This window comes from Mesoplodon bidens (genome assembly GCF_964165515.1).
Source record: "Mesoplodon bidens genome assembly, chromosome: 3".
NCBI classification, from domain to species: domain Eukaryota; kingdom Metazoa; phylum Chordata; class Mammalia; order Artiodactyla; family Ziphiidae; genus Mesoplodon; species Mesoplodon bidens.
Window position 1 is genome coordinate 32,159,324 of NC_138178.1, and position 23,545 is coordinate 32,182,868.

Genomic DNA, 23,545 nt, shown 5'->3' on the forward strand with positions numbered 1-23,545 from the left:
AATCTTTTAGAAATTGTTTTTCAGATCTTCAATAAATTTTTTCTTTAAATTTCAAGGAGCAGTGTGCTTGTGTGGATGCATCACAAAACCTTTGTATATTGTGTATTCCTTCTTGTATTTAGACTGATTTTTCAGGTGAGTGATTTTCTTGTTTGGCCTTTCATGGAATGAGAAGCTTGGCTTCATTATCTACCTACCAGCAGCTTTGGTAGTTTGCCCTCTTGAGTTCTGGCTAAAAAGTTAGAGGTTCACGTGACTATTTCTCTGCTTTTTCATAGACTATTATTATTAATTTTGAGCATTGAGGGAGTTTTTTACCTGTGTGACAGCTAGCTTTCTGCTAATTGTTTACTTTGAGGTGTTTACCAACATTATTCACAATGCCTATAATTTGAGCTCCTTCCCCCAGTTTAAATATAGGCCTCCTTGAGAGGTTTTGACATGTGTTATCCCTCACCTTTGTTCTGTGGAAGTTCTTGAAGTTAAAAGGCATCTCATCTCTGCTTCTAGGAGTACCCCCTGTGATTTCTTCTTTGTTCTCCCATACAGTCCATATATTCTTGTGAATGGTTATAAACCATGAAGTCGACTGGCCAAAAGCTGGGCCCAGATTTGGCTCTCTCGTCCCCGGCCGTGACACTCACTTCACTGTCTGAGCCTCGGTCTCTTCATCTGAGATAGGAAGGTTTGTTGATAGGTTGACACAACATCTCAGACAATTGTTACGTGCTTTTTACAGGTGAGTTGACAGAATCAATCAGCTCTGGAATCTTCTTTCCTCCCCTTTTGTGGTTTGGCAAGAAGCTGGCTCAGCAGGTGTGACTTAGCTCAAAGGAAGAACAGGCTGAGACTGGAGGTTGAATTCCAGAGGTTCCCCCACTTGCTAACAAGGCCACCTTGTTGACCTGGAAGCATTGCTGTCACACAGATGCCTCGAGGTTCCTAGCCCCACCCCAAATACGTAGAGCATTATGGGGGCAGGTCCTGTGTCTGGCCCCGCTGTGGCCACCCTCAGCGCCACTCCTGGTGGGTCAGGAGAGCTTACAGGGTTGGCACCTCTGCTAGTTCTAGGTTTTCTCCCAGTAACTCGAGTGGGTTAGTGATGTGTGTGGGAGTCCGGAACCCCTCTGTATGATGTGAGCGTTCTAACTGTTGCTTGCTCTTTAACCTCATATTTTCTTTTAACCATCTGAGACTGCATTATCCAGGGCAGTGGTGAGATTCTCGGCCCTGCCTCCCAGAGGTGCTGGGTCAGCAGGCTCAACATGGGGTTCACAAAACTGCCGGTTTTATTTTAAAATTTTCTCAACTTTTTATTTCAAATTCAGTCCCACAGAAAAGTTGCAAGAATAGTAGGATGAATACTTAGTTGTATACTCTTCACCTATAAGATTTACCTTTCGTTAATATTTTTGCCATGTTTGTGTACACACGTGCTCTCTCTCCACACACTTTTATTTCTCTGAATCATTTGAAAGTAAGAATGTAATTGCATTTTTAACAATCTCAGTGCAAGATCCTATTTGAGAAAAACTAGAGATTCACTGTATAGTAATTTATTGGGGGCAGGGGAAGAGAAGGAGAGGGGTTAACAATATTTTCTGTCTGGAAATTAGGGCACTGTTACCTTTGAGAAAGATAAACCAGGTCAGGATCAAACTGATCTAGGAGCCAAATATTAAGCTAACTGATTGAACTCAAGAAAGTTTTTTTTTTTTTTTTTTTCGCGGTACGCGGGCCTCTCACTGTTGTGGCCTCTCCTGTTGCGGAGCACAGGCTCCGGACGCGCAGGCTCAGCGGCCATGGCTCATGGGCCCAGCCGCTCCGCGGCATGTGGGATCTTCCCAGACCGGGGCACGAACCCACGTCCCCTGCATCGGCAGGCGGACTTTCAACCACTGCGCCACCAGGGAAGCCCAAGAAAGGGTTTTGAATGGCTTGTTTGCAGGTAAAAATATTGAGAGCTTCCCTCCCTCCCTTATTCCTCTGTGGCAAACCCTAAGAATAAGTGAGGGGACAGATATATACACAGATAATTATGTTGATTTCTTAAACAGCTTTAAAAAAAAAAAAACTCCTCCTTGAATATGACTTTAAGGAGAAGCTTCCTTCTCCCGTTTGCTGTCTTTATCCATAGGATAGTAATAGGTGTTGCCAACTGGTTGACCTTCTTAAGCAGTTTGGGGAAGGAAAGTTGTGCCTCACTCACCCCTCACTTCCACATGACACAAGGTAGCTTCTTTCACATTTGTCTTGATTTCTCTAAAATGGCAAGGAGGTTGTTATTCTAGCTGGCTTTGGCCCTCTCTCAGACCCACCTGTAGAGTTCGGGTGGGTCTGAAGTTCACCGTGTTCCCTGCTCCTGACCCCTGCTCCTCTGCATTTCTAATGCAGGCTGGAATGTCCAGACTAGGGGTGCGGTGGGGCAGGCCGGTGGAGGTGGGGTGGCAAGAAGCGCCCCTTGGCTGTGAGATCCAGCAATAAAGCAGAGGGGTGTGATTAACAGCCCCAGAACTCTCATTACAAAAGATGTATGTGCTTTGTTGAAAGAAAGTCAAAATAACCCAGAAGTCTGTTGATTCTTCTTCCTCACATACATTCCAAGTTAAATACTGTTAGCCTTGTGGTGCAGGTCCTTCCACACCTTTCCCTATGGACAGATGGACACATCTGAGTTTCACTGGGGCCAGGGCAGAGGAAACAGAAACTCAGCCCCGTGGGGACCCAGAGGAAGGAGGACAGCACCTTCAACCGTCCTGCTGTCTTGATAAGGCAATTGTCAGATTGCCGTGCAGTGGGGTAGCCAGGCTGGGCTGGTCCCAGCAGCCTTTGGGGAGAATCAGGTTGGGGAAAGCTGCAGAAAAGAAACCAAAGTAAAATAGTCTCTTTAAGTATTGCTTATTTATATTGCAACATTTATAGATACTGAGAATAATTAGAAAAGTAGGAATTGAAAATGAGGAAGAAATGACAGATGATGTGGGTGGTTTCAGAAGAACAGATCGATGTATTTTGTGATGCAGCCTTGGGAGAGACTGGAGGGCAGCTGAGCCTGCGAGGATGTCTCCTGCCCTTGGGAAGGGTTGGGGGGTGGGATTCACGGGTGGTGTGCCTGGGAGTGATCAAGGTTAGACAAACCTCTTGAGGGTTTGGTGCTCCTTTATCTGATGTTCTCTGGCATGAAGTTAACCATGGGCAGAGCTGTGGCTCTGATCTGAGCTCATCATCCTGTGAGTCTAGCAGTGGTACCAGCATTGACACCCTTACCCCACCCTACCCACCTTGGTGAACATGCACAGGAAAGTCAACATGCTCTCCACGATGTTCATGGCATAGGTGATAGCTCTGTGTTTTTATTCAAGGATGACATCATCCTACCTTTCCTGGTCCCAGAGCTGGAGACACAAAGATGCCCCCATGGGCGGGTTGGTCTGGGACCCTGGAGGTTCCTGGTATGATCTGTGTCACCAACTTGGGACACACTCGTTCACTTTTACTTTTCCAGGTGATGCTCAAGCCTTTATGATGTCCATAAGCAGCAATTCTTGTACCTCCCTCTAGATCACCCTTCCCCTGGATGTCAAAGAATTCCAGGGGTCAGTCCTCCTTCCTAAGCTGGACTGGGACACCAGAAAATTAGATGTGCACACTAATTGACTGTGGTGACCCCAGGTGTCGCTGGTGTAAGTGAAGGTCTCCCCATGGTCCATGGGCCTGCCCACTCTCTGGGGACACATGCATAGGGTTGTGGTGGCAGCCCACTCTGGTGCCCTAGAACAACTTCTCTTGGCTGTCACATGTTCAGCCTTCCTTCCTCAGAGCAGGACATCTGCCAGGGTCCCTAAGTCCTCAGTGGCTTCCCTCAGCTGTTCCATGAACCTTTTGATTCTGAATTTGGGTCAGCCTCCAGGGCCTCTGCCCTTCTCCAGGGGGAGTCACCTTAAGGGCCTTTGCTGCCATGTGCCTGCTTCAGGGCCACCCCAGACTACCCCAGTGGCTGCCCCAACTTCATCCTCTGGGTTCCTGTGCAAACGTCCGCCCTGAACTGTGGAATCCGGGGAGAGGCAATCTTTGCTGAACCACACACAGCAAGCCAGGCGGCTCGTTTATGTTTATCACCTTTCCCCAGAACAACTTGCTGCTTTTAGATTCACATAACCATGGAGGCCTAGTCAAAGGATTTTTCCCATAATAATAAACATCCATTCTCTGTTTCTAGCTTAAGACTCAAATTCTCTATCACTCTGCATTAGAGTACTTAGTTTAAAATGTTTAAAAATATATATACCAAGAACTATAAAAAGAAAGTAGATATTACCCTTCAGATACCCCCTTGTATCAGCCAGGGTGCAAGAGAAAGGACACCTCAGTGGGGTAGTTTGAGGAGAGTTTAAGAAAGGGCTTGTCTGCCAAGGAGGAGGGAAACCCCAGGCAGACATGGATAGTGCCCAGCTACCACCCATGGGCCTGCAGGGGCAAGGCCAGGTCTCCTAAGAGCACATTCAAATTACTATCAAAGGTTTTAAGAATCCCAAGGATTCTAAATTCTCTTTGAAGAGGCAGCAGAGCGGAGGGGATGAGAGCACAGGCTTGTGTGCGAATGCTGACCCGGCCACTTACTGATTTTGTGATGCAGGGCACGTTGCTTAGCCAGTCTTGTGCCTCAGTGTCCTCACTTGCAAGTGGGGGTTATAAAAGTGTCTACCTCATAGGGTGCTGTGAGGACTGAATGCTGTACATGACCCAGGTGCATTGCCTGGCAAATGGAGCTTGTGAAATAAAACCAATAAAAAAATGTCACTGTATATGCAACAAGCTGATGTAACCTGCTGACTCCCAAGACGGGTGGGCCTTTTACCTTGCCCCTTGTCGCAGGCAGCAGACCAGCATTGTCCTTGGACTCTCAAGCCCCACAGGACTGTAGGGAAAGACTTCCTTTCTTACCACCTCTGCTCCCTTGGTGCCAGGCACAGGTGCCTTGGACTTGGCAGGCCAGGGCGCCCTTGGTGGGCATCCCCTTTAGGGGACTTGGCCTGCAGCCCTGACTCATTGGTAACCAGCCAGCAGAATCCCTCCCTCTCTGTCCTCCAGGGTGGCTGTTTCCTAGTCAGTCCCTGCAGACACAGCCTTCAGCTAAACTCATGTGTTTACTTATTCTGTTGGCAGAATAATTTTGGTAATTATGAATATTTTCCACACTTTGGTAATTATGAATAATGCTGTTTGGAGGAACCGCCAAACTATTCCAAAGTGACTGTAGCATTTTACATTCTCATCACTAGTGGATGAGGGCTCCAGTTTCTCCACATCCTCCAACACTTACTATTGTCCCTCCTTTTGATTATAGCCATCCCAGTGGCTGTGAAGTGGTATCTCAGTGTGGTTTTGATTGGCATTTCCCTATTGACTCATGGCGTTGAATGTCTTTACACGTACTTGTGATTTGTACATCTTCTCTGGAGAAATGTCCAAATCTTTTAACCATTTTAAAAATGGGTTATTTGTGTTTTTATTGTTGAGACGTAGTTCTTTAGTCTTAATACTCAATCCCTATCAGATACTTGATTTGCAAATATTTTCTCCTATTCTGTGGGCTGTCTTTTCATTTTCTTCATGGTGTCCTTTGAAGCACAAAAGTCTTTAATAAAGTCCAGTTTATCTGTTTTTCCTTCTGTTGCCTGTGCTTTTAGTATCATATTTAAGAAACCATTGCCAAATCCAAGATCATGAAGATTTGCCCCTTCTAAGAGTTTTATAGTTTAGCTCCTACATTTAGGTCTATGAACCATTTTCAGTTCATTTTTATATGTGGTGTTAGGTAAGGGTCCAACTTCATTATTTTGCCTGAGGATATCCAGTTGTCCCAGCACCATTTGTTAAAAAGATTATTTTTTCCCCATTAAACTGTCTTGGCACCCTTGTTGAAAATTAGCCACAAATGTATAGGTCTCTTTCTGGACTCTCAGGTCTGTCCCATTGATCTGTGCCTATCCTTATGTCAGTACGACAATGTCTTTATTATTGTAGCTTTGTAGTAAGTTTCAAAGATGGGATAAGTGAGACCTCCAAATTTGCTTTTCCTTTTTAAGATTGTTTTGGCTATTCTGGGTCTCTAGCATTTCCATGTGAATTTTAGCTTGTCAATTTCTGCAAAGAAGCCAGGTGGGATTTTTTTTTTTTTTTCCAGGTGGGATTTTAATAGGGATTGTGTTGAATCTGTAGGTCAGTTTTGGGAGTATTGCCATCTGAACAGTATTAAGTCTTTCAATCCACGAACATAGGATGTTTTTCAATTTATTTAGATCATTTTTAATTTCTTTCAGTAATGTTTTATAGTTTTCATTGTACAAGTCTTACACATCTTTTGTTAAATTCTTTCCTAAGTTTTTTATTCTTGTTGATTCTGTTGTAAATTGTTCATTGCTAGCGTATAGAAATGCAGTTGGCTTTGTGTGTTCATCCTGTATCCTTCAAAATTGCTGAAGTTGTTTATTAACTTCAGTAGTTTCTGTGTGTTGTGTATGTGGATTCCATAGGATTTTTTTTCTTCTTTTTTTAAACAACATAATTTCTCAAAATAATTGATTTAAGCATCTGCAGTGGTGACTTCAACCCTTGACTCCTGGCTCTGTACTGGTGAAAGTAATCAGCTTAACCATCTCAGAAGGACTGTGCCAAGTCAGCTGCTTGTGGATCCTAATCTGAAAACAGTCCCATATCTTAGAAACTTCACCACAAGGAGTTTTTCTTGTAGTGATTCTTAAGAGTCTTGGTAGGCATCTGAACTGGTCCTTTCACTTTGAGATTCTTTGCCTTTGCACCACTGATCAAGACAGCACACACCTTCTCCAAAGATTTTACACTGTGGCTGGTCAGGGTAATTCTAATTCGGTGAATTGCCACCTCTGGTTCCGTGGGTGTCTTTCCGGTATCTTTAAAAGCCGTGGCTGCGTCATGGCTTCCTGAAAGACTGTTCCTCCGGGAGATGGAACAGCACAGCTGTGTATCAGGAGCAGAAGTGGGCAGTCCAGGGCTCCACTGGGGCTGCAGCTATGTCTGCATCTTCCTCAAAGAGCAGGATTTTCTAGATACAAGATCATGTCATCTGCAAACAGATGGTTTTACTTCTTCCTTTCCATTCTGGATGCTTTGATTTCTTTTTTTAGCCTAAATGCCCCAGGTAGGACTTCTGATACAGCCTTGCATAGGAGTGATGCTGTGGGTTTTTCATAGCTGCCCTTTATCAGGTTGAAGTTGTTCCCTTCTATTCCTAGTTTGTTGACTATTTTATCATGAAGGGGGGGTGGTGTTTTTTTCCAAATGCTTTTTCTGTGTCTGTTGAGATGCAGTTTTTGTCCTTTATTAATATACCATATTCTATTAATATGGTATATTACATTGATTTTCTTATGTGGAACCAAATTTTTATTCCTGGGATAAACCGACGGTGTGTAATCTTTATATGTTGCTGGATTTGGTTTGCATGCAGCATTTTATTGAGGATTTCTGCATCTGTATTGATAAGGAACATTGATCTGTGGTTTTCCTGTGATACATTTCTTCTTAATCTTTGGACCTTATATTTTGTTGTTGTTGTTTTATTTTTTACTTTGTTGTCTTTTCCCCCAGCATGGGAGCTCCTTAGGGCCAAAGATGAGTACCGTAAACCTCAGATCTCTAGACCTCAGCACAGGGCCTATGTGGAGGGGTAAGGAGATGGTGACTGAGACAAATGAGGCAGCTTCTGCCCTGTACCAGACTGTCTTCTGGATCCTTGGAGTTCAAGTGCGTTTGGAATGTTTTTATCCCAGTTAGATAGAACCTTTCCTGCTGCTCTCTAAATCCAAACAGCACCAAGGCATGGGTCATTTTTCCTGTTTCACAACAGTCTTGCCTGCGGGGATGCCGGGAGCATCTTTGTATTCTCCCAGGAGGCTGGTGTAAGACGGGAGTTGCAAATAGCTGACACTCAGTAGTTGTTTGGTAACTGAAGGAGAGGGTGGGAATTGGCCTTTGCAAGCCCCCTTTATAGGAGATCCATGATCACCTTGTGGTTTGAGGGCTGCAGACATCCTGGGAGCTTGTGGAGAGAGAGCCTGCATCCAAGTCCAAGCCCATAATCTGTAATGAGCTAGGAAACCCCCCAGATGAGGTTAATTTTGAAAATGGTTATTTGCTTTTCTGTGGTAATTTGAATTTCTCTGAAACCTCATCCAGAATCTTTCTCTAAAATGAATGACTTAATAAAAATGATTATTAATAACATTGGTTATATTGGTTCATTAATTTCAACAAATATTACATACTATTGCAAGATAGTAATAATAGAGAAAACTGGGTGTGGGATATATGGAAGCTCTTTGTATTATCTTCACAATAATTCTGTAAATCTAAAACTTAAAAAATTTTTAAAGTTTACTTAAAGGATATAATGCTGAGTGAAGATTCAGGTTAAGCTGTTTTTCCAAATAGCTATCCAATTTCCTAGCTCCTTTTATTGAATAGTAAAAATTGATTTGTCTGTCTGCTACTTATGTATAGAATTCTCATATTCTCATAATCTGGGTGTTAGTCTACTCTTAACTGATACACTCTTCTAAGTGTTGACATTTTATACATTTTGATATGTGAAAAAATCCATTTTCATTACTCAGTTATAAAATCCATCTTGGGCTTTTTCTCCCCCAGGTAAATAGAAAGTATCAAAAAATTATATTGGGATTTTAGATGGAAATGTACCAAACCTGTATTTTTATTTTGGGCTAGAATCATTTTATTTATGTTAATCTTTCAAATTCAAGAATATGGTATGCTTCTCAATTTATTCAAGTCTTCCTTTACAGTTTTTAGTAATTTAATCATTTTCTTCATGTAGGACTTTTGTGTATATGTGTGTGGTTATTCCTGGCTACTAGTTTTGTTGCTACAGTGTAAAATATTTTTCTTCTGAGTTTTGTCGAAGGATTTTGATTTTTTTGTGTCTGTATCTGGTAAGCAGCCACTCTCTGAACTCCTTTCATTAGTTCTGAGTTTTAATGTATATCCTCTTGAATGTTTTTAGCCACATTAGTATACTGTCTGCACATGTTAATGTGGTTTATTCCTTATCACAGCAGCCAGACCTTCCAGATTAATGTTAAGCACCTGTACTGATCTTGGGCCTATTTGTTCCATGTCTGCCTTTAATGGAACTCCTTTTATACCACTGCCCTGGGTTTGGGGATCTTTATTGTATTAAGGAATTATGCTTTCATTTCATGTTAGTGTTTTTTAAAAATGTAGAGTAGATTAACTAGAATAAAATAGATTGAATTTCATCCGATTACTGTTAAGTTTATTAAGTTTTTGTCTTGACTTATTGTTGTGGTGTCTTATGTTACTAGACTTTTGTAACAGATTAAACCACACTTGCATTCTCTAAATAGGGCTTGTCATGAAAATAACAAGTCTTAAGCCATTAGCTCTCCAGGAGGCCCAAATGACATGAAAGATTTTATTAGGTACATCTGTGAACTGTAGGACAAACAGCACCAACTCGTGCCATAGACCCTACTCCCTGGAGCCCAGAGGCATCGGGAAGCAGCAGAGACTCCACGGCCACCCTCTGGTTGGAGACCCCGTTTTCTCAAGAGAAGGGATGGTGGAGGTGGCGGGAGCATAAGGGGAGGAAGAGATGGGGGCAGTCCCGGGCGGAGGGGCAGGGCAGTAGGAGCAGGAAGCTGGGACGGGGGAGGCCCCGTGGAGAAGTACAGGCTTCCGGGCCGGTATTGTGGGTTTGAATCCTGGCTCTGCCAGGGCCTGGCACACTAGCTCCTCCTTCCCCATGCGGGGACGAACAGTCAAGATCTCAAATGAAACCTGTTCTTCCTCCCGGGTCCCACCTCTGGGAGACAGTGGCACCAGCACTCACACCGTCCTCCCAGCCAGAGAGCCGGCCACCCCTTGGTGCCTCCCTCTTAGGAGTCCAGGGCCCGGAGGCAGGCCCAGGCCCCAGCACACAGCCTGACTCGGCGAGGTGCTCACTGAAGGTTTATTCAATAAAGACCACAGAAAAGACTGTCAGTGGAGCTTCCTCCAAATGGGAAAAGCAGCCCTTCTGGGAAGAAAGAACATTCTTTGTCCATGTGGTGCTGAGTCAGCTAAAAAACATGCTTAAGGCACATGGTGACCTCTGTCAGAAGACGTGCGTGGGCTTGTTGCTCCATGGAATTCTTCCTCGTGGTTTTCTTTGGGTTTCCAGGCTCGGGGCCCTGGGGGGTCTCCCACCTCTCACTCCTCCAGGGCAGGGTTTTAGGCCCCAGGCTGCCCGGTCCTCCCTCCATCCACCAACCAGTCGCTGCTGCTGCTGCTGCCGCCCGGCTCACACCAGGGGGATGGGGTAGGAGGCGCAGGCTGCCAGGCCGCACATGTTCTTCCCGCGCTCCATGAGGAAGTACCTGCACAGAGGGAGGGGCTGAGGCCTGGCTGGCAGCTTCCTCTCCACAGGCCCTTCCAGAACCAAGGTCTGACTCTAGGGATTAGGCCCTCTGAATTTACTCACAAAACAGCAGTACTGGGTTTATCTGACCACCAGGAAATCTCTGACCTATGAGTAACTTCTTCCCTCGACCTGGCTGCCCCCTGAACCATATCTCACTTGTCCCAGAGTTTCCTGAGGGCCCGGTTCTTAGCAGTGCCTAGGCCCTCACGTAGTTATTTAATCACCACTGGGACCCCTTGGGTAACAGATGAAAACCCCCTTTTCAGATGAGGACACAGAGTCAGAGAAGAGACAGGGACAAAGTCCCGTCAAGGTTATGTACCCAGGCCACCTGATTCCAGCCCCATTCTAGAAGGAGGGGCTGTCAGCCATCGGGTAAACTTGGTGCTTGGATTTCTCACCCACAGGCCCTTCCAGGCGCTGGCTTAGTCCCAGCAGGGCCCTGTGTTGTGAACTGTTTCCTAGTGGTGGTCATAGAACCTCCTGAGCCAAATGGACTCCTGTTCTGGACACAGAGTCATCAAAATCTGGGGTCCAGGATGGGAGAGGGGCTGCTGGAGGGTTCTTGGAGGTGTGAGGGTTACATGCTCATGCTCCCCTCTCCCTGGCCTGGGCTAAAGGCTCTGTTTAGCAGCCCCTTCTTGGAAGCCACATTTGAGGTGGAGGAGACCCCCCCCCGCACACTTCGAGGGCCCCCAGACCTGAGCAATCACGCCCCCTCCCATCACACGGGACCTGGAAGCTGCTTACCCCTTCATTCCCCACTGGGGACCCCAAGAGTTCTTCACGATCCAATAGGGTATCCCATTTTCTTCTCCATACCCAACAGCCAGGACTGCATGGTTTACTTTATCTGGAGTTTTATGACAGGAAGTACTGGAAAATGAAAATGAAAGAGGCTTGAAAATATGGAAAATATGTGGAACTTCCGTGGCGGTCCAGGGGTTAGGACTCTGCGCTTCCACTGCAGGGGATGTGGGTTGGATCCCTGGTCGGGGAACTAAGATCCGGCCTGCCGTGCAGCACGGCCAAAGAAAAAAAAAGGTGATTCGATCACATCCAACAAGTGAATTAGAGCAAGGTTTCGCAAAGCGGAGACTGGGAGGCATTTAAGGTGGTGAATTAACTCTCGTTTAGTCACAGGGCAAGAGAAGTATTCTCTTCAGCCCCTTGGGTTCTTCTCACCCAAAGGAGCACGATTTAGCGTGGTGCCGGCCCAGCTCTGACACCTGGCGCTTTCCGATGCCTCTTTCATAACAAGGAGCGAGCAGCCCTCCTGCTGCACCTTCTGAGGGCAACAGTGTCCGGCTGGAGTTTCACGTGGCATTGCTTTGTTGCCACTGTATGTAATTTTAAGATTACCTTGTATTTGGGACAATTACATAGGTTTCTCTCATTTTAGCTAGTGAACTAGTTCTCATGAGGAAATTCTGAAAATTTCAAGAGGACAAACTGCAGTGGTCGTGTGATCACTGAGACGACGTGTAACTGAGTCATTGGTACGTGCCAGGCCCGGGGACGAGGTGCGAGACACCAGCAGCGTGCAAAACTCTGCTCCTGGATTTAGGACGCCTCCTTCGGCAGGGAGGATGGCAGAGAGGCTACTTCTATACAGTGGACCGAGGGCTGTGACGGCTGGGGGGCTGACAGGAGCCCGAGGGAGGGGATCCAACCAGGTGGGAACGGGGTGGGGCAGGGGCATAGGGTGGAACAGGGAGGACGCGGGTGGCTCTGACGGGACATGAGCTTGGAGAAAGAAGGACCAGATCACGAGGGTTCCCCCAGCCGAGCTAAGACACGGGACAGTGGGGAGATGCTGGAGGATGGAGAAGTTGGTGTGGCAAGAAGGGTGTTCCAGAAGGCTGACTCTGGCTCCGAGTGGAGGATGGACCAGCGGTGAGGGCACAAGGACAGAGCAGGAAAGAGGCAAGGGTGGGCAGAGACACGGGGAGGGAGCGGAGAGCACGCTTCTGAGCAGTGTTAATGGGGCAGCGTCTGGTGAGGGACGGAAACACGCAGGATCTGAGGTTTCCACGGGCCATCCGGGCCATCCAGCTTGATGCAGTGGCAAGGCCCTTAGATCTGTGCATCTAACGCCCGGCAGAGACCAGGCTGGCGGATGAAGACTTGGAATTTCTCAGCAAACAGCTGGCCGTGGAGTTCAAGGAGTGTGTGAGAAGAGGGCAGTGGGCTGAGGAGAAAGCCCTGGAGAACACCTGCACTTAGGAATGGCCAGATGACAAGAGGCCATGAAGGAGACGCTACCGGAAGTGTGGCCGAACTCACATTGCCAAACAGGCAAGAGGCCTGGGTGAGATGATACCAGTGTTAGAGAACTCGGGCTTCCTGAAAAACCCTGCGGTGGAGGCTTCAGCACGGGATTCTGGCGTCTGAAAGCAGCTATTTCCTATTTCACATCTTCAAATTTCTGAACACAGGTTTTCATCACGAGGCAGCTCTTCTGCTGAGGAAGGGTGAGCTCTGGACTCAAATGGGGGCCGGGACCCCAGCCCTGACCAGCCATGTGACTGCCTCTCCTCCTCCCACTTGGGGACCGTGGATCCTGACCCTCAGGGCTGCAGGCTGATGCACTGGCGGAAGGTGCGAAACGCCCACCCAGCCCCTCCCCGGCTCACCTGGAGTAGACACCCTTTTTGTACATGAGAAAGTCATCAGTCACCTCGAAGGCAAAGCTCACAGGGTTGTACAGGGCCACCGCCTCCACCATCGCCTCCTCGTCGTTCTGTGGACAGAGGGGCCGACAGGTGGACACACATGGCCTCTCCCACCTCCCCACCCCACTTGTGAAGATACGGCCCTTTGCCCCGAAGTAGGGGACAGAGGCTCAAAGCGATGGTTCTGAGGAGGGAAGAGAAGTCTGTTTAGACCAAAAAGCTGCCGCCAAGGGGGAGCCGCTCCTCCTTACAGCAGAGCCAAGCCCTGGGTACTGGGGGCTGGTGTGGGGGCCCTTGCCCTCTTGCGCCTGAATGGCCGGGATCCTTGCGGTTTTTTATTTGGCTTGTGGGCCCCTCCTCCCAAACCCTGGCTCCCCTGTGACCTCCCTTGGCTTTGCTGGGCTGGACCGTGCGCTCATCTCTCTCCCCCTCCCTGCTCTGCTCTGAGGGAATCCTGCACCCTTCCGGGTCAGGCCCAGGGTGCAGCGTGGACTCATTCGCTCACTCACTCACAGCCACATGCCAAGGCCCTCCCATGGACCAGGGGCTCCAGGGGCTCCAGAGATGGGTGTGACTCCCCCACTCCCACCCGCAGGACTCCCTGCACCCACAACGCCAGTCTAAGGAGCTTTTTTTGGTAGAACTCGGGGGTTAGAAGTCGATGAGCAGATAAGGCCCAGACGGTGGTAGGAATGTGTGTGCGTGCCCGAGGAGGATGCATCCCCGTCCAATGGGGAAGGTGGCGTGAGGAAGTCAGAGGCTTCCTGGAGGCTGTGGCTTTGGAACAGAGCTGCGGAGACTGGGCGAGAGCAGCAGTTGCAATCACCGGGGGAGCTTTACAAAAATCTCAGTGCCCAGGCTGCGCCCCAGACGATTACATCAGCATCTCCAGGGTGGGGCCCATGCAGCAGGATTTCTTAAAGCATCCCTGCTGGGACCTACTGGGTTAGCGTGAGCTAAGGAGGCCATTCCCCTGGCTGGAGACTTAGGGAGTTGAAATGAGGGTGAGCTGAGGCCAGGGCTCTGCTGAGGGAGGGTCAGGCTGGAGGGGCTGGGGCACCAGCCCTTCCTCCGTCCTAGCTCCCTGGAGGGGCAGGCAGTGACCCAGCTGCAAAGAGCAAAATGGCTGCCTGGTAAGCAAGCCGCTTCCTTCCCTGTGCTCAGAAAAGGCCTTGTGAGCGCAGACAGGTCAGGGCAGATGAGACCACGAAGGCACGGAGGCCTGCTCACCAAGAGGGGGAGCATGTCGTGGGGCCAGCTGTTCCTGTGGCCATGCCTCGGCCCTGCCAAGGAGGGCCGGACGCCAGTGCTGGCCTGCTCTTAGGGCCCTGCAGGTGCCATGGGCACCAGGCAAAAGGGATACCTTTGAGGTCTCGGTTCACTGCCTAATGGGATACGAATGGGCCAGAGTGGGTCAGCCCTTGGTGAGTGTATCTAAGAGAAACTGGCTCTTGTTTGAAGATAAATCTACCATAGTCAGAAACATCCCAAATACAGGGTGTAGATTTTGGAATGACATGGTCTCCGTTCAAATCCAGCTTCCACTTCTAGCTTTGTGGCCTTGGGCATGTTACTTAACCACTCTGAACCTTTCTTCACCTATAAAATGAAGGTGTTAATGACATTTATCTCCTAGGGTTGTCTTGATAATACATGTTAAGTGGTTGGTATAGCTCCTGTCAGCACTCCATAAATTTCATTACTGTTGCTGACTGCATGGCACATGCTTTAATTAAATGGTAGCTACTGTCATTACACAGACATCACGTTTGTGACTTACGCACACATTTGTGGGCACACACCCTCAGCCTCCTGCTCTCATCAGCACACGTCACACCTACAAACACCCGTGGAAATATTCTTTCACTCTTTATGCATGTTCGCCCATGCTTGCAAACATACAAACAGTGGAGTCACGAGGGCTGTTCACACTTATTCCGGCTCCCTCTCGGACAAACAGAGTATGGTTTGTACTGTACTGAAGTATGGACTTCCCCATCCACTTGAGGTTAGGTGTGGCTGTGTAACTTGTTTTGGCTTTAAGAGCCAGTGCATAATTTACCACTCTCTTTCCTTCCACCTGGGTCCTGGAGTGAAGCCAATGACACAGAGAACAGCCCTGCTTAAACCAAGAGACATGTCACATGAATGAGACATAAAATCTGATTGTTTTAAGCCATCCAGATTTTGGAGCTGTTCCTGCAGCATAACCTGGTTTATCCTGACTGACGCACATTCATACTCTGTGCGTTCACCTTCAGTCTCGCACACACATACCTGATATCACACACATCCTCACATCCTCTTTGGTAGGATGGGGATTACTGCTTGCATTTTACAGACAAGAAAACTGAAACACAAGACGGAAGAGTTGTACAGACCCAGGTCAGAACCAGAGCACCCGACCGCCAGTCTCTTGCTCTTTCCCTTCTGTCTTCCACCCTGCCCCCGTCATGGTGCTTGAGATTCAAGGATAATCAAAACTTTTGAATCAAAGTGATGTGCTGCTCGGAAAGGCTGCCCTGCAGTGCCCATTGGCCATCTGACGGCAGTGGAGACTGGCCTCCAGATCAGAACACATTCCCTCTCCTAGAGAAGGATCGGTACTCACCATTGTGATGTTGGCTACATCCTTGACAAAAGCAATGGCCTTACTGGGCTGGAACTTGCAGTCCCCATCCTGTTCAGGGTGGCAAAGGTCATGGAGTACAGGTTAGGGATGCTCGGCCCCGGGCTGAGACTTCAGGCCTCCTCTATGCAATTTGATAACATTTATAAAGCAAAAGCTACAGGTCCCAGGGCCTGGGTGATGAGGTCACTTATGAGAGAATTAGAGGCCTCCTTGCCCTCAAGGACCTCACAGTCTAGTGGGAGGGAATGGTCCTGTGCTGGCTTTGGCAGAGGTGGGCTCGCATGGCACCTGCTGGGAGCACCAGGAAGGGGCCTGGCCCAGTCCAAGGAAGCTTGCCGAGAAATGGAGCCAAGTAAGAGCCTGCACAGCAGGGGAAGGGCGGGCCAGTCTCAGCCCAAGGAACTTCACCTACAAGAGGCAGGTGCACAGGACACACGGAGGGAAGATCAAGCCCTTCTGAGGCGGGAGAGACGGTCAGGATGACAAGAAGGCAGGACCTGACGTTTAGGAACCAGCAAGTGGGTGGGTGGGAGCAGAAGGCTTATGAAGGGGAGAGTGAGGTAAAAGCCAAGACTGGGAAGACAGATCTGCGTGAGGTGGGGGAGGGCAGGACTCGAAAGGCAGGCGGAAGAGTCGAGTTTCTCTTGCAGGCCCTGAGGAGCCTTTGAAGAGTTCTGAACAAGGCAGGGTGTGGTCAGAGCTGAGTCTCAGAGGCCACTCTGGCGGCCCCTGGGTGGGGGGGCCCAAGGAGAGGGCACCCACAGAGATCTAGGGTGAAGGGAAGCTGAGGTCCGAGCGCAGGCAGGGACATAGGACGGACCAAAGGGGCAGCTGCGAGAAGGTCTAGGATGGTCAGAAGGCCGACTGAGGTCTGGGTCAGGGGGCCGCCCCCAGAACGGACCACTGGCCGCCAAGACATTTTAGGGAAGGGTGGTCCTCCCGTCGCTGAGAGGGGAGATACAGGAGGAATCCCGGGTTTGTGGGACAGTCGAGGTGCCCAGCCGTGCACAGGCGGGGTTGAGGTGATGGCAGGGGAGGCCCTGGACAAAGTGGGTGTGGGCCCAGGAGTGCTGTCCGCACGAACGGGGAGGGAAGAAGCCAACAGATGGCGTCCGGTGCACTCACGGCAGGGCGGGGCAGCCTGACAGTGCTGCCACACACAGGGCGGTAAGAGGCCCCCGGCTGGCTGACAGCTGGGGCTTGGGCAAGCAGAGGAGGGGAGAAAGTGAGCTGCAAGAGACAATTCTGAGAATCCAGGTGGAAGTGGGGAGTCCTCCAGGGGGGTGCGGGGGAAGAGATGTGTTCCGAGGCTGGGACAAGAACGGAGATGGGGAGCACTGCAGATCGAGAAGACGGAGCCCAGGCTGCCCAGAGTTACCTGGCCCTTGTAGGGGTAGGTGTCTTCACCCATGATGCCCTTGTTGTACCGGATGTACTCGAAGGCCTGGCTGGGGAGACCCCTGCAAGAAGCATACACAGCTGTGCCCACCGGAGACTGGCCCCGATGGAGGTGGGGCCTGCAGGGGCTGGAGCTTGCCAGACGTTTGCCCTGGCAGGGCTGGGAGGCCGTGGTTGGGGCATGTCCCAGGGGCAGAGAAGTCTCCGAGGGGCTAGCAATACCACCCTGTTTGCCCGGCCTCAGGATACAGCTCAAAAGACTCAGAAGAGGCCATCAAGGAGGGTCCAAGGTCCAGCCACACGTGCTTCCGTGGAACAGAGACCTCTGGAAGCCAGGCCCCTCGCTCGGTCAGGAACAGGACCCGACAGGATCTTCCCAGCTGACTGTCATTGCCACCACCGTGCCCACTGGGCCCCGCCTGGGCAGGCGCTCTGCAAACATGACCCTCCAACCCCTCAGAACCCTGGGAGGTAGCTGCTGTTATTTCTTGAAGCTCAGAAAGGCTGAACAACTTGCCCAGGGCCCCAAAGCTACAGCCAGGATCTGATTCCAAAGGTGGATCTTCTTCTACCTCGTGTTGCCTCCTGGAGTAAAGAAGACTCAACAGCTATCCAGCCACAGCTCCCCATCAACCTCCTGTCCCTTCTGGTTTTTGTCCAGAGCATCTGTCACCACCCCACCTGCGGCACAGCTACAACATCAGCTGCTGTATCCCTCGTGCCTACATACAGGGCAGGTGCTGTCGTACTTGCTGAATGAACGAAAAAATGAAGTAAACCAAAGCAAACAGATCCCTCGGAAAAATGGTGGGGCCCCAGGATGCCCTTTCAGACTTGTGATGGGTGGTGTTTGTAAGTTGCAAAGAGGAAAGAGACCAAAAAGCCATGAAGCTAACCATGATATGATGGTGGATCAGCAACTAGGCCGTGGCTTCACCCCTGACTCCCAGACGCAGCCCGAGCGTGGAGGCCCTCGTGTTGGCTCTGTCAGAGCAGGTGGAGCACCAGGCCTTCCCAGGACTCGCCCGGGAGAGGGATGGGCCGCAGGTAGGCGAGGCTGGCAGCGTGCCCTAGGGGACCACGAGGGCCTGGCTTTACACACGTATGTTCTGGGAAAGCCACTCATCCCAAGGAAAGGTCTCAGAGCACGTGAGGAGGAGACGAGGGCTGGAGACACGGAGAAACGTGGGTAAATCCCTAAGAACCTGTGGGCCAGAGGAATTCCCTGGCAGTCCAGTGGTTAAGACTCGGTGCTTTCACTGCTGTGGACTCGGGTTTGATCCCTGGTCGGGGCACTAAGATCCCGCAGGCCACGTGGTATGGCCAAAAGAATAAATCAAAAAAAAAAAAAAAAAAGAGCCAGGAAAGCAGGCCCAGCAGAGACGCTGCCTTTATGCCTGAACCCTGCACCACATCTACAGGAAAGCTCCTCCACGCGGCCTGCCGAGCTGGGGTGGCTAGAGCTTTAGAGAACTTGTGGAAAGGCCAACCAGACACCTGTGTGTGGATCTTGGTTTTGGAGGATGATGTGCTTCTCATTCTATTAATTCTTTCGGCCACTCGCCCAGAGGCCTTGGTGGCCGGTGAGGCCAAACATGCTGTGGGGTGAAATCCGGGTGACACCAGGGAACGAGGACGGATCTTGGAACCAGCCAGGCCTGGGCTTGCATTACAGCTCTGGCCGTTCCAGCTGAGGGACCTTGGGCGTGTGAGGTGACCTTCCCCCTCCACAAGCGGGGCCGATTTTGCTCCCACCGAGGGCAGAGGCTGTGGCAGTGCCCGGCCCGTACGAGGCCCGACAGAAGTGACCCCGGGAAATGAGCAGGGGCTTTGGGCCCCCCTCCCCCGGTCAGGGCCATACCCTTGGCAGCCGTGATTGTTGAAGTTCTGGGCGCAGTCCACCAGCTGCTGCTCGGCCTGGAGAGAGGAACGCACGCCCTGTGAGCTGAGCGCCTCCAGCGCGGGGCCTCCCGAGCCCATGCCTGCGGCCCTGCCCGCCCGGGCCCAAGGGCACCAGATGGTAAGCTTCCGGAGGGCAAGGGCTGTCTCCCCAGAAGCCGTTCCCTGTTGGGGAGAAGCTCAGCAACGGCCTGGCAGCCAAGCAGGCAGGTGAGAGGGCGCGGGGGGCCCTGGACGTGTGCACGTACGTGCGGCTCCTGGGGTCCCGTGGTGGCAGATGGGAAGGGGAGGGGACAGGCCTTCCCTCAAGCCGGTTCCTGGTGGCCCTCACCAGCCTTGCGGGCCCCTCTTCCCCACACAGGAGGCAGCGGCTGGGCAGTCACCCCTCGCTCCAGGGGCTCAGGGGTCCCCGCTCACTCTTCCCTGCCTGAAGGTGACCAGCTGGAGAGGGGGCACAGCTCCTACAGGGCTGCCTCCCAGGCAGCCTCTGCTCTCGGAAGGCCTCAGGTGGCCACACCGAGGAACACCCCGACCCACCCAGGGATGAGCCCTTGGGCCATCTTCTCAACAAGCCTCATTCCTTCTGAAGTGTCAGCTGAGGTCTGCACGCTGCACGTCCGTGAGGCTGGGACACCTGAAGTCCAACTGAAATGGCACTGTCAGCTAAAGCCACAAAGAAGCCTGACGGCCCAGGCCTGGCCCTCCAAAACAGGCCTTGGAGCGAAGCTGTAACCCCTCTCCCGCATCCCTCCCCCAGCACCGTGGCTGATCCGCTCACCAAAGAGGGCAGCCTCCCAGTTGCTATGGCGACAGCAGACTCCAGGGCCCCAGTGGTGGAGAAGGTCCAGCAACTGCCGCAGCTGCCCTAGAGGCCAAGGGGAGGGGAGGGAGGTCAGGGACCAGGACCCCTTGGGCTCCCGTGACTTCAGCTGACAAAGCCCTGGCCCACACTGTCCACTCTGACCCTTACGAGGCCCGCGAGGCCGGCATCCTTCTCCCTGTGTTGCAGATGAGGAGGCCGAGGCTCGCACAGGGGAAGCAGCAGCAGCCACCGCTGACGAGCGCCCGTGCACTCCCAACCCTGGCCCCTCGCTACCAGTCCCCACCGGCCTACCTGACCAGAGCCCTCCCTCCCGACCCCATTCTGTGCTCTTCTGTTCTTAGGCATCTTTTTTTGGCATGCGGGATCTTAGCTCCCCGACCAGGGATGGAACCCGTGCTCCGGCAGTGGAAGCGCAGAGTCTCAACCACTCGACCGCCAGGGAGGTCCCTCTACTTCTGAATCTTATGCGGGCTCCTCTTCTTCCCACTGTCTTCCAACAGAAGGGCTCGCCAGAGTCCTGCTTCTAGAACCTTCTCTCTCACCTTTCCACCTCCAATCTCACCCACAGTCCCAAGTGTTAAACTGACAACTCCCCAAACGCTCAGCCCTGACCCCCAGCCAGGCCCAGACACCCTGTCTCCCAGATGATCCCACCCGTATACGCCCCAAACCCCTCAGACTCTGCGTGTCCTGCCCCATCCGTCCATCTCCCCGTCCTCTGCCACGGTCACTGCCGCTGCCCGGCCACCTTCCTCCCGGCGCCTCCCGAGGGCTCAGCGTCGGGTCTGGAGCCTGCCAGCCTGGTTCAAATCATAGCTCTGCCCCACACCCACCGTCCGGCCTGGGCGAGCTGCTGCCCGCTCTGACCCTCGGTCTCATCAGTTGTAACATGGGAACAGCCGTGCTTGCCTCACAGGGCTGTTTGTCAGAGGGGCAGATGAGATCCTGCCGGTCGTGCAGTTACCCCACCGGCTCCGTAATATCAGCTGCTGTTTGTGTTTTTCTCTCAGCCGCAGCTTGGTCTCTTTTCTGCCCCTTGCTGGTTCAGTCTTCCGTATTTTCCTTCTGAAACGTCTCCTAAGATTCCCTTCCTCACTGTCCTTGTTGAGTCCTCACTGCTTGTCTCCCTGGAAAGAGCCTTCACCCTACCCCGGGCCCCAGTTCTTCCTCTCAAAGCCTTCCCTCGGCAGGGAGGGAGGGCCTGGTCAGAGCGTCTCTGGCTGGTCAGAGGCTGGGCTTGGCCACCACTGCAGGAGGCAGGGCAGGGCCGAGTGGCCAGCACTGGCCTTGAGCAGAGACCTGGATGGAAGGGCCCTCTGTCGTCTGCTTGCCTTGTACCTTCAGCGCTTCCTCCTCTGTAAAGTGAGAAACCCTCAAGGCTGCTGAGCTAATGTCAGATCCGGTCACCGTATCTGTAACCGCGTGGTGTCTACAGTGAGAGACCACACACACCCATGAGGGTAATCGCCTTGTTCTGGCCCCTCCGCCCCGGGGCTCCGTCCTGCCCGAGGGTCAGTTAACACAAGGACCCAGAACGTTCTTGGCAGACTTCCGCTTCTCACCTGCCCAAAGGGTGAGCAGGTTTCGGGCTTCCACATTTAACGCTTGTTGCTTTGAACGGTCATGGAATTCTCAGATGGTCTAAAAGCTGCCTTTGGGGCTTGGGGCAGAGGGCCGACTTCATTCTACCCCTCCGACTGCTGGGAGGGGAGACTTGTTTTGGCTTCTGGGTGCTGGTTTAAACGTCTAGATCACTAGGCAGGTTCTGGGAACCCAGTGAGCCTGGGAGGATTTGGAGCTGTGCCATGTGGCTTTAAGGAAAGGGAGAAAATGTTTCTCATGAAGAGTTTCAGTGGAAAGTAAAGTGCTTCCAGGAGGGAAACCTTCATCTATTATTTCCTGGGCTCGAGAGGTCGGCATCTTCCTGAAGAAGGCCACTGCACTGTCACTTCCAGGGGACAGCAGGGGGTGGGTCCAGACTCTCCAGGACTGAGCAATGTGCTGGGACCCTCCAGCCAGCGGCCCGGTCCTCACCTCTGTGAGTGCAGGGAAGACGCCACTACTCCCCTTGCCAGACATGCTGTGCCCTGCAGGGGGTGCTCCTGAGAGCACGTCTGAAATGCTGGGTTCCATTCTGTTCACTAACCTCCTGCAGCTCCCTTATGGGAAAGCAGCCAGCCAGGGAGGGGCTGGGCCCTGGTGCCTTGTGCAGCGTATGGAGGACAGGGAAGAAAAGATGTGTGGGCAGTAGGAACGGGGTCCCGGTGTGCAGTTACTGAAGGGCACACAGAACGTGATGTTTTGGGTGACTGTAGAAGAGACCTAGGGCCAATGGGGAACTTTAGACAGTGGGGTGGAACACGGGGGATGGGTAAACTTCAGCCCAGTGAAGAAATAGGCTTTCAACCCCCAGAGCCATCCATAAAAACAATGACCTCCCAGCCTTTCAGAGGAAGGCATGATGAGTGATGATGAGAAAAAAAATAGAGTTGGGGATATACTCTCTGTGTTTGGGGATTCTTTTGAGTTTTTCTTCCTGGCATACTGCCTGAAAATGTGGCTATTTGGTGTGGGGCGGGGGAAAGGTGGGGATTGTCAGGCATACCTGATTTTTCACTGGTGAGACAAAATTTCCTTTCTTCCGCCAGTCCATGGAGGGTGGGTAGGGACCAGTACCCCGAAGGTAGTTACCTTTGGTGGCTGAGCAATTCTGAAACAACGAATTACATTTTTTTCAGGGGGAAGAAGAGAAACCGTTATGATGGAAAAGTATGTAATTAAAGTGGAATCACCAAGAGAGAATAAGAAAGACTGTAGCTGTCAGACCATCCCACCTCCACCCATGGGTTCCAAATGCTAAATGACAGGTCCTTCTGGGAGCCCAGATTGGGGGTAGTTAGGACAGGGTAGGCGGATTTAGCAAATAAAAATACAGTTCACCCAGTTAAATTTGAATTTCAGATAAATGATGAATAAGTCTGTAGCGTCTGTCCTGTGCAATATTTAGGATATACCTACACTAAAATATTATTTGTTGCTTATCCGAACTTCAGTTTTAAGGGGCAACTGTATTTTCTCCAGCAACTCTAAGTTTGGGGTCTGCATGAGGCCATGAGCATGGACTGACGAACTGCTGAGAGCTGACATGTCTGGATCCCCCAAGAAGCTGGGGGCCCCCCAGCTGCAGCTGGGGAGGGGCCGAACCGCTCTGGAAGCAGAGCAGGCTATGAGCTGATTCCAAAGGTTTGAGCGAAAAGACTCAGATTTGGTCACAATGAGTAACACCCACCTGAGGCTCTGACCAAAGATACTTGTGTTTTAATTCAGCAAAGCTCATGTCTGAAAACAGGTTCAGTCCCACTGAAAAAGAGAAGGAAAAACCATAAACAAAAAACACAACAAAAAAGAGGAGCTCAGTAAGTCACTAATAAAGAGAAAAAATAATGAAACCCCACGTTCATGTGTCCAATTTACAGCCCCCTGCAACTTGGCTCCTTTAAATTTTTAAATGTCATGTACAGTTGACCCTTTCAAAATTTTTTTTTTTAATTTATTTTTTATTGAAGTATAGTTGATTTTACAGTTGACCCTTGAACCGCATGGTTTGAACTGGGCAGATCCACTTACACACAGACTTT

The 23,545-nt window shown here is 50.9% G+C and overlaps 1 protein-coding gene and 1 pseudogene across 3 annotated transcripts in view; both read right to left on the minus strand.

Annotated features, from left to right (window-relative positions):
* Positions 1 to 151: 151 nt before the first annotated feature.
* On the minus strand, positions 152 to 9,825 carry LOC308614003 (small ribosomal subunit protein uS10-like; annotated as a pseudogene). Its single transcript has 2 exons — positions 9,751 to 9,825; positions 152 to 7,038 (listed from the first exon to the last, which is right to left on the minus strand). The product of its transcript is annotated as a small ribosomal subunit protein uS10-like (transcript).
* Positions 9,465 to 23,545, minus strand: part of CTSH (cathepsin H) — a 20,081-nt gene continuing 6,000 nt past the window's right edge. For both annotated transcript variants that reach the window (XM_081227006.1, XM_081227007.1), the window contains exons 4-12: positions 23,197 to 23,267; positions 22,513 to 22,617; positions 19,863 to 19,949; positions 19,047 to 19,102; positions 17,166 to 17,247; positions 15,767 to 15,835; positions 13,117 to 13,223; positions 11,231 to 11,356; positions 9,465 to 10,436 (exon numbers count right to left, since the gene is read on the minus strand). In XM_081227006.1, the coding sequence (XP_081083132.1) occupies positions 10,361 to 10,436; positions 11,231 to 11,356; positions 13,117 to 13,223; positions 15,767 to 15,835; positions 17,166 to 17,247; positions 19,047 to 19,102; positions 19,863 to 19,949; positions 22,513 to 22,617; positions 23,197 to 23,267 (779 nt within the window). In that variant the 3' untranslated portion in view covers positions 9,465 to 10,360. The remainder of the gene's footprint in view (positions 10,437 to 11,230; positions 11,357 to 13,116; positions 13,224 to 15,766; positions 15,836 to 17,165; positions 17,248 to 19,046; positions 19,103 to 19,862; positions 19,950 to 22,512; positions 22,618 to 23,196; positions 23,268 to 23,545) is intronic.